This window comes from Scomber japonicus, chromosome 10 (assembly GCF_027409825.1).
Source record: "Scomber japonicus isolate fScoJap1 chromosome 10, fScoJap1.pri, whole genome shotgun sequence".
Lineage (NCBI taxonomy): Eukaryota > Metazoa > Chordata > Actinopteri > Scombriformes > Scombridae > Scomber > Scomber japonicus.
This window is the reverse complement of record NC_070587.1, coordinates 20414976-20427830: the sequence shown is the minus strand read 5'-3', so window position 1 is coordinate 20427830 and position 12855 is coordinate 20414976. Positions and strand designations below refer to the sequence as shown.

Here is a 12855-nt window from a genome sequence, read left to right as displayed (position 1 = left end):
TCATCATGATATTTGCTATTCAACAGTGATGCAATGAAGCAATTTTCATTGAAGCATAAGAGCTGAATACATTGACATTTAGTCACAATACCATGTGTTTATCATGTAATGCTTTGCACTTTTGGAGTGCTGATCTGGATTTACTTATGAAAGCATCTTTGTATATCTAATCATATTCCTCAGTTTGGAGACAAGTCTTATGTAAACTAATTACTATGTGGGTTTTCTTTAGAAATGCTTCCTCTACCTATTTTAGGATCCCTATGATAGTTATTAAATGTCATCTTACAATAGGTCAAGCTGCATGCTGATAAATGAGCTCTGCTATCGGCCTGCTTTAAGACAGCAATAACCTGTTTGGCCAGCAGGTGGCACTTTCTATTAAATGAGCTGAAAGCCTCAAAGTGTTCTTGCTGGAGAGCCATCACAGCTTCTGGAAAATGTGTCTCATTTCCCACACCCATCTCAAATAGCATTGACTACATAGTATATTCCTTGTGCCCCTTGCATTACAGTGCTCTGCCTTATTTCATTAGACAATACGTCTAATGCTCAATAAATGAGCCTATCAGACAGAACGGCTTCATCTTTTTCACACAAATTTTACAGCTTTGACCTTTCTGCCTGCCCCATTTCACGCTGAACTGGGGAAAGAATGCCAAACCACCAGTCAGAAATTCTGGAAAATGAGCCATGACGAAATTTGTGGTGTGACCAGACAGATCCAAGCAAGCCGTAGCAAATAACAGAATAACTGCACACAACTGTGCATCACTTTGTTTGAGCTGTACACTCTTGTGGATATCCAGAAGAGGGAGCCAGGCCTATGTTAGTGTACATGTATGTCTGTCACCAATAGTTTTACTGTTATTACAGCAACATTGCAACATTATTGCACTATGCTAGAACAACAATCAGTCTTGGCTAATTCCAGACTGGGGATGATCAGTTGACACACTGACAAAGGTTTTAGTCAAGAGGAAGAAGGAGATGAAGGATTGTCTTTTCTTTGCTGAAACACTGAACATCAAAAAACAACAATCAGATGTCAAGTATTTGATTTAGTGGAGGGTTTGTGGAGTTCATACTCAAATATCTGCTATTGACAATGACAGATTTGAGATGGTTTTTAAAAATGTAATTTAGAGTGAAGAGCTCTTTAGTTTAAAATATAAGGAGGGAAAGAAGACTGAGATTCTTTTGACCTTCAAATCATGTTTATACTGATAAAATAATTTCCATCCTGTCAAATTCTACCAAAGGATAAGTCCCTCTTTAAGTTGGAGCCTGTCATAAATTCTTCCATAATAACAGCTGTCACACTGCTGAGAGGTTTGTCATCTTCTACAGCACAGACAATCAGTCTAGCTGTTGGCCAGTATTAAAGTCCTGCCTCTCTCTCTCTGTCTATGTGTGTGTGTGTGTGTGTGTGTGTGTGTGTGTGTGTGTTTGTTTCCCCCATGGTTTTTTCTTTCCCATCAGTGGTGAGCTGTGCCTTAGTAATCCCTTTGACTCTTGGATATAAAAGAAGACTGGCATTTCATTCTCAGAACATAACAGCGTGAAAAAAGCATTAATCATGTTAACGATGTAGCTTCATTTGTCTCGCGAGTCAGCCTCACTAGAATATCAGACTGAGGGACACATACCTGTAAAAAAAAACACTGAGAGACTCACTGTTTACTGTCCAGCTGTAAAACTTCTTTAACCATTGGGGAATGCAATAAATGGTCTGAAAGTTGCAAAATGCACCTGTAAGTAGGAGAAAATCTGTTTATTGTACAGCAAAATCTTGCATTCTGTTTCAAGTAACTGTAAAACGGCATATGTGGTACAAGACACAAGTGATATCTTTAGTTTCACAGCCTTATCTGTTGTATCTAAAAGACCATTAACAGACAAAGTATCAAATGAAGTGCAAATTCTCACACACACACATTGCACACATACTGTATATTGCATAGACAAGTGTCCACACGCATACCTGTCAAGGGATACACTTAGTGGAGCATGTACCCACACCTTCAGATCTTCTAATGTGGAAAGCATGTGTGTGTGTCCAAGTTAAAAAACATGTGCAAAAGTCTCAAGCTCCTGCGTGCACCTGTTGAGTATTGTTGAATGAGATGTGGGAAACAACCGCCAGTTCCACACACACACCCACACTCAGACTCACTGACATCACGGGATCATGAGCTGAGGTCAACTTTCAAAGTTGCTGCTTAACTAAATAAACAGATATCACAAAGCCAAATTTGGCTCTTTGGCAATCTGGGAGTGGACAGCATGCTAGAATTATCTAGGAAGTAACCAGTGAGTAATTTAAGTATCTCCTAAGTGTTCACAACTATGTGTGTGTAAGGATTTGAAGTCATGGGATCCAGTGTAAAGGTACTGGATGTTTAGATTGGGGCGAGGTGCTAAATGTTTAGCTTTAAACATGTCTACTTATATTCAACTTAAATCCCAGCAGTAAAACACTGATGTGACAGTAATATCTCAGTCACACCTTTACGAACAGATTTTCAACTGATATATTAGCATTTAGCAGTTTAATATTTCCTCAAGACTTTATATTGATACACCCCTTTAATGTCTAATTGTTCTCTGTGCTTATAAATCATGCTTATTTGTGTAGCCACCCAGTCCAGTCTATGTTTATAATATTTTGGGAATCCTTTGTCTACACTTCTTGGAATATGTACTGTTCATGTCTTTAAAAAAACAACTGTGCCTGAACCTTACAATTTAGAATACATGGTGGGCACACAGTACATCCGGAACTTAATCTCTGTCACTAAAATTTCCTGTTAGAGTGTGTGTACAGATACGTACACACACTCACTTCTTCAGAGGTTGTGACCAAGCAGCAGCAGCAGCAGCAGCAGCACAGAGCTTGGACGTATCTTGTTTCCTCTCAGGAAAGTGTCCTGGCTGATGTCAGGTTGGCCTTGGCCAAAGAAATGTCTGATAGTCAGCCTGAACTGCAGGGATTTTCCTTTTCCTACATCAGTCCCTCAATGTTATGCTACAATGTGCACTCCTACACAAACCAGCATGGAAATAATGTAGGGTGATACCGTCTTTACTTTCCTCATCATTTTTATGAGGCGTGCCGTCATAAAACTCCTGAACAAAACGTGGTTTTTATATTCCAACAGAGCCTTTGCTTGCTTGAATCATTCAGTACAGTATGTCAGTGTAAGATGACATGATCCTGTCTTTGTTAGCCAAAAACACTGTTATTAATCATTTTAATGAAGCGCATGAATCAAAACTGATGTGGATTTGTCATGTATTGGCACAACAATCATGCAGCTAAATTTAATCAAAATGAAGTCTTGATATCTATAGCTGGCTGTTATTTTTATACTTTTTTTTTTAAAGCCATAATGTATTTTGGTCTGGGCCGTCGTCAGCTTGGCTGGTCAAGGGGGGCATCTGGTGAATATTCAGTGGCTGCCCCAACAGTTGATGTTCCCCGTGGACGTCAAAGGGTATATCTGCACTGCAACTGCCTTTGAATGTATTCATTGCCCTGCAGGCTTCAACTTTCTTAGTGACCGCCCGAAACATAAGAGCTACCAGCTGGAGTGTGTTACTGTGGCATGATCAAGATGGATGTTTTGCTGTCTTTGTTATGAGATTAGGTCCTGTAGGAACTGGCTGCTTCCTTTATAAAGGCTGATTCAATTGAGGCGTTGTTGAACAAAAGCTTATAAAACTGTGGCATCTTTGAAATAATAAGGAAGGATTGAGGATTAACTCTGATTTCATCGAAGGAAACTTTTTAAGATTATTTTAACAGAAACACAGTATGGTAGTTGCTGATTAGTGTTCATGAATGTTTACTTGCATGTGTCATTAACACTAGGGCTGGCAATGTTGCTCTGTGGATCTTTGCCCCACTTTGATCCAAACTGAAGTATCTCAAAAGTGATTGGGTGGATTGCCATGGAATATTGTCATTGTGCCTAGAGGATAAAGCTTGCTGACATTGGTGATCCACTGACTTGACCTCTAGAGCCAGAGAGAAGTCAGGTTTACACTTAACCAGTAAATATGTCATCATCTACTTGATTGATTGACACAAACTAATACACAGATGTCTACGGTTCCAGGAAAATGTATCCTAATGACTTTGGTTAACTCCCAACTTTTCCACTGTGAGACTGACATCAGCAGTTTTGATTGATACAGACATTAAGCTACTGCAATTGTAATAACTTTGGTGATTCCCTGACTTTTCATCAGGTAAATTTAAACCTTTTTTCTGTTCATGACCAGAAAACTGACAGTCCAGCAAACATCATGCTACTTTGTGTTTGGTGCCGGTTTGCAAATGGTGCTATGCTAACATGCTAAACTAAGATGTGACGTATCTGCTACATCAGAATGTTAGCATTGTCATTGTTAGCATGTTAATAGCATTTATCTCAAAGCGCTGCTGTGCATAAGTGCAGCCCCATAGCACCACCAGCATGCCTCTAGACGCTTAGTCTTGCTATTTAGATTTATAATCAGAGGATCATTTAACAAACACAATGAGCAACACAGAGCCCAGAGTATTTTATGTGATTACACAGTACATATTTGAATGTCTGACATTTGTCTAACGGTAAGAGAAGCGTATCTGTGCTTTGGTGGTCTAGTACAAATTGCTTGTCATCCATCAGCGTCTAATTCAGTTGAAGTATTACCACAGAGCCAGTATGCTTCTCTGCTTTCCTCACTGCTGTGCTTGTGCTTGGCAAGCAGCACTCAGTGAGCGTGTGCCTGTCGGTCCAGCCTGTGTGTCTTTAAAAGGGAGGGGCCTGACATTTATATTAGTATTTCTGAGCGGAGGCTATGGGAGGGATAGGGGGGGGGGGGGGGGGAGAGGGAGGGGAGGTGGGGGTAGGAGGGGGGAGGGGGGGCGGGGGTTGCGCCGGGCTGTGGAATGAAGTTGGGAGCTGTGGAGGGTTCACACACAGCCGAGAGAGCAGACAGAGGACAGCACAGGCTGCCTCACACACATCCACAACGCAACAGAGACACAGAGAAAGAAGCTTGACCTAAAAGGAGGAGGAAGAACCCAGCGCTGAGGAGGAGGAGGAGAAGAAGAAGAAGAAGAGGGTGACAGCATGGCCATGTACGAACCCGCCTACCTGCCCCCGAACGCCGAGGAACAGGACTTCATCCAAGCTTATGAAAACGTCAGAGAGAAGTATAAAGGTGAGAGGCTGCACTCACATTACAGAGATGACAGCTACTGCACGACTACATGTGATGATGGAAGGGGAGGAGGGTCGTATTTATTTGTCTATGTTTGGTTAGACTGAATATGCACAGGTACAAACACGTGACTGTTTGCGTACCTTGGCTTACCTTTGATCGCTCTGGCTGTGTGTGTGTGTGTGTGTGTGTGTGTGTGTGTGTGTGTGTGTGTGTGTTAGTTAGTGTTAATGGAACAGAGGAGGGCAACCGTACACGCTGCATCTCCTGACTGCTGAGAGTTTTATTGATTGTCGCACATGTTCGCTGTCACTCTTCCAGACCGCCTCTCTGAGTGTGTGTTGCTGTTGTGACAGTCCAGTGGATTTACAGGAATGCCTCACTTTGATATGCGACCGTAGCAACCAGCCCACTCTGCCGACCTCTGACCTTGATGAGACTAAGAGAGGGGTTTAGTTGAAGTCTGAGCGCTCCACTGATTGTTATCCTCTCCTCAGTCACAACAGAGGACTTTAACAGGTGCTGCCGAGCAACAGAGAAATTCATTAATACACCACAGGAGAGTTCATGCTTTTCTTCTTCGATTCTCATCTCGTTTTTTATCCTTTTTTTATCCCTTTATCTCCTCAAGTGTGCAGCTCAGCATGCTTTCGCTGGATTATGACAAGCTACATAGTTTCTGCCTTTCTACCATTTTTGGAAATCTTCACATAGAGCGGTTATTAATGAGAGCAAGATTAAGATTTAAAGGATGAAGTTGACTTAGTTCTGGCAGGTGAAGAAGAGCAACATCTATATAAGCCAAGCATCCATCCCAACACTTGGCTCACTTTCACTTTTCTGTCCTCTCTCTGCCTGCCTGCGTCCTGTCAGAGGATGCGATGTGCTTCCTCCAGGTGCTTTCAAATTTGAAGTTTTGGTTGAGCTTCTATCCCTATCCCATATCTGATATGTTAATATTCTTTCACTTTTCCTTCCACTACATGTTTTTTCTTTCTACTGTACATGTTTCATTCCCTCCGTTCCAACCAACACATAATCAGGAAGAGGGAGAGTTCCTCTATAAATACTGCCCCAGTTTTCTTTCTTCTTTTTTTTTTTCTTCTTCCTGCGAGAATCTTGCGACAGAGCTTGTGCCGAATCACTGTTGGGGGGTTTTTGTCTTCTTTTTGTGGATCAGCATGTTTGCATGTTTACCCATTTGTGTTGACATCTAGTGTATCGTTTTTTGTTTTTTTTTGTTTTTTTTAAGCTGCTGTGCTAGCATTTTTAGCATCTTTGAATCATCAGCACATTGATTTTATAAGTCGGTGTAATTACTGAAAACAGACAGGACAGAACCGTGGCCAAATAGATTACACAAGCAGCCTCTTTATAGTGTATCGAGGGGTTCAACTTGGTGGGAAATTGTTTGCTTTGTGACACAAAACAGGAGGGGGGAGGTGCTGCCATCCAGTGCAAACAGAGCTGAAGATCTGGCAAGGGATTTGTTGAAAGAGCGAGTGACTGATTCCTTCCAACATGTACTGTACAAGCACAAGTGCAGTGAACATGCCAGAGTATGGCAGAGGATAAATATGTATTAATTCAACATCAGAATGCATTAAGTGTGCTTGGTTCTGTGTGTGTGTGTGTGTGTGTTTCAGGTCCTTACTCATTGTGCTGTTTCTGTACCAGGAGCTAATGGGAAGCAGCAGCCTGCTCTATGGCAGGTGTTTATGTTCCAGACGTTCCTCTGTGTTCTTCTTTGACACTCCACTGAGGTCCTGCTCTCCTTATTAAGGCACACTGACGACAACCAATGAGAGAGTTGTCTCATTTCTCTCTCCTTTTAAAAAAAAAAATTGTTTCTCATATATTTTAGTCACAGTTTTGCCTTATATTACAGAATCCGACAAAGTCATGACACACATTATCAGCTACGGATGAGGATGGTGGAGATTATCAAAACCCATGAAATCCTATTTACTCCTTTTGACTCATTATACGTCGTAATAGACCTGCAGTGTGGTTTTAAAGGTTGAGCGTGTGTCGGTGTACCTACTGATGCTTGATAATGGAAGGTATTTGGTCCGTAAACATTCTCAAGGTACCCAGCAGCATGGATGTTTCTGTGTTGCTTAGATACTCATCTTTATCCGTTCAGAATATAACCACACTGTCCTAAATACCTGTCCTTGTTCATATTCTCCACATACTGACCTGGTTTTATCTTGACCGAGGCCAAACTGCTCCACTCTTTTTTTCCCCCCCTCTCACAGATGAGTTTTTATGTTTCAAGAGACAGGCCACAGTTATAAGTTGATATTATGTAAAACCTTTACTGGATGTTAGACTCATTTATTGTACTGTCTCATGGTATCTACAACATGCTGCCATTCAAAGGAATCATTTGCTTACAGTATGTAATCGCTGATGCTTTCTAGATATAGCATACAAGTTCCAGGTGTGGACGTTTGCCTATCAGATCGCTGCCAGGCAATTCTGTTTTGTAGGGAAAGTGACTGGTATAGTTGGTGTTTCTGTACTTCACTAAAACGCAGGGCTGTAACAAAGAGGATGTTACTACTTGACCACCCTCTATGTTTGTTGTGTCTGTTTTGTAATGATGTGTAATGATGCCAAGTCTTACCTGATAGCAGACAATGGAAAAAGCAGTGTAAAGACTACAAGCTATTGAGGTACTATTTTATTTTCTCCAGATTTAAGCCATATTGGGTTTTTTTCAGTTGCAAAATACTAGATATAATAACTTTAACACTAGAATATGAATATGTTTAGATGACAATACCATCCAAACATGTTTAAATACAATTATAGTTAGTCTGCTCTTTATAACGTTACTCACTGCTATCTCACTGCCTACTCTAAATTGTAGCCGGCTGGACGGTAAAGGCCTGGCTGCCTTCCCACTGTCCTCTAATGTAATTTGTGTTAGCAGCTGATGTCGATGTTACTGGGCCACCTGAGCAGGGGGTTTGCCCCGCTCATGTTGGGGTGGACTGCTGAGGGTGCTCAGCTACGGCTGGTATCCATACTTTGCCCCAGTGTGTGTGTCCTGTAAAGCCCCGTCCTATGCCCCGCAGGGCTTAAAATAACCCCCAAATATAGCCACAGACATGTTCAGCTAACCAATTAAAGTGTTATTTTTGGCGTTCTTGATTGTCTGCTTAGAGTAATTTAAATTCCTGTTTCTCAGCTGCAGAAAATCAACAAAAAAACATTTAAGAATGATCAAGCCAAGTGTAGCTTTGGTGTGCACAGAAGAAATATCAGCGTTTAAGAAGAATAGAAACTATTTTTAAGTCATAATGAAGTCATAAAGCATAAAGGCTTCAATCATTGCCGTCCCTTTTTAGCTGATACAGACATATAGTGTAGCTATCTTTATGAATGACTTCTATTTACAGTATGTGTCATTGTGTGAGGTGTGAAGTGGTGTGGGAAGTGCTTCGTCACGTTTGTGAATGAATGAACTCTTTAAAAAGCTGAGAGGCAACTGATGTATGTATATATGTATGCTTAAGTAATGTGTATTTAAAACTCGCTGTTGGGTGTGTGACTGTTTAAAGCCACTGACTACGAGTCACCTCACAGGTTGGGGTTTTCCCATCAGCCACTTGTGACTGGCCAAAACATGATGGTAATTTCTATTTGCTGTACTGCAGCTATGAAAAATTATTTAAATCAGAAAAGTTGTGTTATCTTCCTGAGCGGTGACGGATATCTCAATTGCGTATGACATCTTTTCTTTTGCTTCTTTTTTTATGCATTTCGGAGTGTTACGTTGGCTGGCTGCCACAGTGGTTATGAATTTTGATGTGGAGATCAGAGCACTTAACCTCCAACATCTAGATGTAGATCAGCTTACTTTAAATTGTTGTGTGAGGCCAAGAAGGTGTGTTTTGGTTCAAACAGATGCATCTCCTGTTTTACACATCGACTATTTCAGTCACTGATTTCTTATATTTGGCGGAATTGCTTTCATGACATTGCAGAGATGCTAATAGCAGTATGACACTACAGAGGGAAAGAATAGTAGATGGTGAGTCATCTCTATCACACACCCAGCATGCTTGTGGCTGCATTGCATTTGGGTGTATGCCCTGTGCCTGGAGTGTAAAGAGTTATCTCTGCCTCTCGTATGGTGGATTTGTGTCTCCGCTATTCGTTGGGTATTGTCCCTGCTAGAGTTTTTGTTTCAGTCACAAGAACCTCAACAAAACTACAGCAGGAGTCTACAGCCGTACCACCAGCTCTGTTAGCTGCACCATGCTAACCTGTTCACAAAGCACTAAAAGCTTTAAACCCAATTACAGCAGAGGCTAATGGGAATGTCATTGATTTTGCAGGCATTTGACCATAAAGCATCTAAAAAAAAACATATTGGCCTGAATTGTAGTGCTATATAAAACAAAAGGGTCACCAAGTTCAGTTCTATCAAACAGTAGTTGAGAAATCACAGTCAGACTGACTACCCAACCATCAACGCCATAAAAACAAAGCTAAGAGGAAAAAGTGTCACCTACTGCACAACTTTTAGAAACCTTCATAAATTTAAATATAACTTTTATGCATATTGTTTAAAACTGCCTATAAAATCAACCTGTGCAGTATATTTTCCTTCTCCCACTGCAGTAAGCGTTTTTTGTTTTTTTTTCCTGGGACCTGCTCTGGCCATTACTACTACAAACACAAAGTGCTGAATTCATATTGAGGTCAACCATATGCAGACACCAGTGCCAGGTGACATGCTCATGGAAAGTAGGCCGTTGGTAGAAAAATTTGGCGTAATAAGTCTATATTCAGCTGCATGACATTTTAGGACATTTCCTTTAATTGCAGTGGAGCCAAACAGTGCCCTTTTTAGCACTGAAACTGCCAGTTACCCGCCGTGCAAACCATAAAGGAAAATCTTAGTAATGGAACTTTTCTGTTTCTGTATTTCTTCCCTAATACAACAGCCGAAATGGAGCACCACATTAAAGCCATGCAGGGTGTGTCTCTCTCTCTCTGTGTAGTATGCTTGTGGGTCAGAAAGTGCTTAGCTTTGTCCGTTAAGCCATGTTGCTGTGCTGTGAGAGCTGTCATATTGGTGCAGCCAAAAAGACAGTGGGGTTGTTCCTTTTTTTTTTTTGGGGTCATTTTATTTTTTTCATGTGTGTCAGCATCCTGCTGCCTGGGATAGATCAGCAGTGACACACAACTAAAGTCAGAGGTTACACTGGGGCAGGGCTTGAAAAGCTCAACTGTGCCGGGATTCCTTTAGGGCCTTTTAAGGGAGCGAGAGGAGCTCCGGAGGGATGCTTCCCCAATCTGTCGGCCTTTCCTGTCAAACACTCAATGATTTTGCAGAACAGAAGCTGCTGTTCTTTTCTGCCTAAATCTCTGGTGTTTTATGACTGTTTGTGTGTGTGTGGTGTGCGAGAGAGAGAGACAGAAAGGAGGTAAATAACAGAGACGCTGAGATGTACACACACAGATACAGAAAACAATGTAATCCAGAGGTACAGTATCATATCACAAAATCAGATTTTTCTACCAGTACTATTGATGTTTTTATCTGTTGATTGTAATTCAATAATTGATTAAAGGGAAAGCTGAGATTCACACACTCACAAAGTTAAGTGCTGCAGTCTTAGATGGTGACAACATTGCTAAAAAAGGAGTCAGATGGGGTTAGAAAGATAAGTGATCGGATGATCATAGAAGTTTTAAACCAACTCCAGGGTTAGGAAAAAACAACAGTGAACAGTAATATTACTCCTCACACTGTCTATTGTAAACATTCACAAGAGTTTTCCGACTCCTATGCAAGTGAGTGATTATTACCAAAGTTTTAGATACACTTGCATTCAGTTTTACCTCCAAATGAGTGGTTTATGTAATCTAGTGAGACTGTTGGCTACTTTACAACCTGTCTAAATGTCTATTCATGTTTATTGTCCAAGTCTAACTTTGTTGTAGCAATTCCATCTGTTCCCATATATCAGCCATTAAATTGGTGTGAAGTGAAATCCAAGCTTCCATGTTTCAGGATGTCTCAATACTGATGTGCAATGGGAATTATCCAGCTTGGCAGATGTGCAACTCAGCAGTTTTTTTTTAGTTCTAAACATTTTGTTACTCTACCTCTCAGTTTTAGTGTACAAGCTCAGCTTTGGACTCTGTATGCCCTCTCCATCACAAAATAATATGATGTGAATGTAAAAAAAGACCTCATACACATTCAGTCATAACCCATTTAAACCTTTCAAAGTCATGCTCCTGCCTGAACGTATGACATTGCTGAGTCAGACAGATGTGTATCTGTCTCACTGATTAATTCTGCACAGCAGTCCTTTTGATAGCAGATGAGGTTGTCCCACTGATAATCCTATTTAATCTGACATGTTTGCTTTCAGACCACATAAATTCTGCTTAACTAGCAGATTGAGTGGCAACTGTCAGTTCATGGTATCTTTCTGCATTGCATTGGAGCACCGAAACGTTCAGCTTGCAGCTTGTCAGTGTTGGACTTGTGCCTTCAGTCTTACTGCTGCTCCTTTTTACACAAACCAGGAGCACTGTGATATTTTAGTGTTTGCAGTTTCTCCCTGATTTTTACAAGGGCCCAAACACATGGTTTTGTGGGCTGGAAGGGAAAAAGGAGTGTGGAAAACACATTTGTGTGGAAAATGCTGAGGTTCTAACACCTGGGTTTTGTCTAACACAAAGACTCTCTGTGCCTGCATGGCTTTGTACTGCTGGGTAGGGCTACAACGCTTTATTAAGTCAAATATTAGTCTGGGATTGTAGCTTCAAGGCTCCAATGAGCTATGAAAAAGTTTATGGGGAAAACAAAAACATCCTGATGTGCCACGGCTTAGTGCACACACACACTCACACACTGGCATACCATTGTGGCAACATACTACTGTAGATGGAAAGGTCTTTTAAAACGTAGAGGAGCCACTACCTCCATAGCAGGGAGAACATTCCCTCCCCCTCATTTCCCAACCATCCCATCTCAAATGATCTATTAAACTTTGTGCATGAACACAACTCTGTGTGTTAGAATAAAAATATATAGGATATAGAGAGATATGTGTGGTCTCAAAGATGAAAGTAATAGCAGGCTTCTTTGCACTTTTTTAGTGTTCTGACTTAGAGGAATCTCAATTTTTTTTTTCACATTTACTCCATTTAGGTGTTTCACGCTTTCCACAAGCCATTCTCAGGTCTTATTTCTAAATTTAAGATTTGGAATGTCTTAAACCCAGTTACTGCAGGTGTTATTTTCACAACACAGTGACAGGTGTTTGTCCTTTTCCTGAGACTGCCCCTGCAGGATTTCGGAAGTAGGAGATGGAAAGGCATGTCTGCACCTTCAAAAAAAAAAAAGGAGCTGTTTTGCCAACAATCTTTTCTCTGTTCAAGTACTCAAATTGGTCTTGAATGTAATTCCTTTCCTTGTCAAAATTTTGGAAATGGCGTGACAGCACCAGCCACAGCAGACTATGCCTGTTCTGCCTTCCCAGCATGAACACCAAATACATTTCAAAGACATAATTTGAAATAAATCAGACAAATAAGGATACAATTCTGTGAATGCTGACAGCGTACTTTCTGTTTCACATACTCAGTAATTGAGGTACCATC

The 12855-nt window shown here is 40.9% G+C and overlaps 1 protein-coding gene across 4 annotated transcripts in view; it reads left to right on the top strand.

The window, feature by feature from the left end:
* Positions 1-12855, top strand: part of plecb (plectin b) — a 135202-nt gene that overhangs the window by 20085 nt on the left and 102262 nt on the right. Inside the window, exon 1 of one of the 4 annotated variants that reach the window (XM_053327822.1) lies at positions 5106-5214. The exons of the other annotated variants lie outside the window; for them this stretch is intronic. Within the exon in view, the coding sequence (XP_053183797.1) occupies positions 5124-5214 (91 nt within the window). The 5' untranslated portion in view covers positions 5106-5123. Of the gene's footprint in view, positions 1-5105; positions 5215-12855 lie in introns of those variants that run through there. 4 annotated transcript variants of the gene reach the window in all.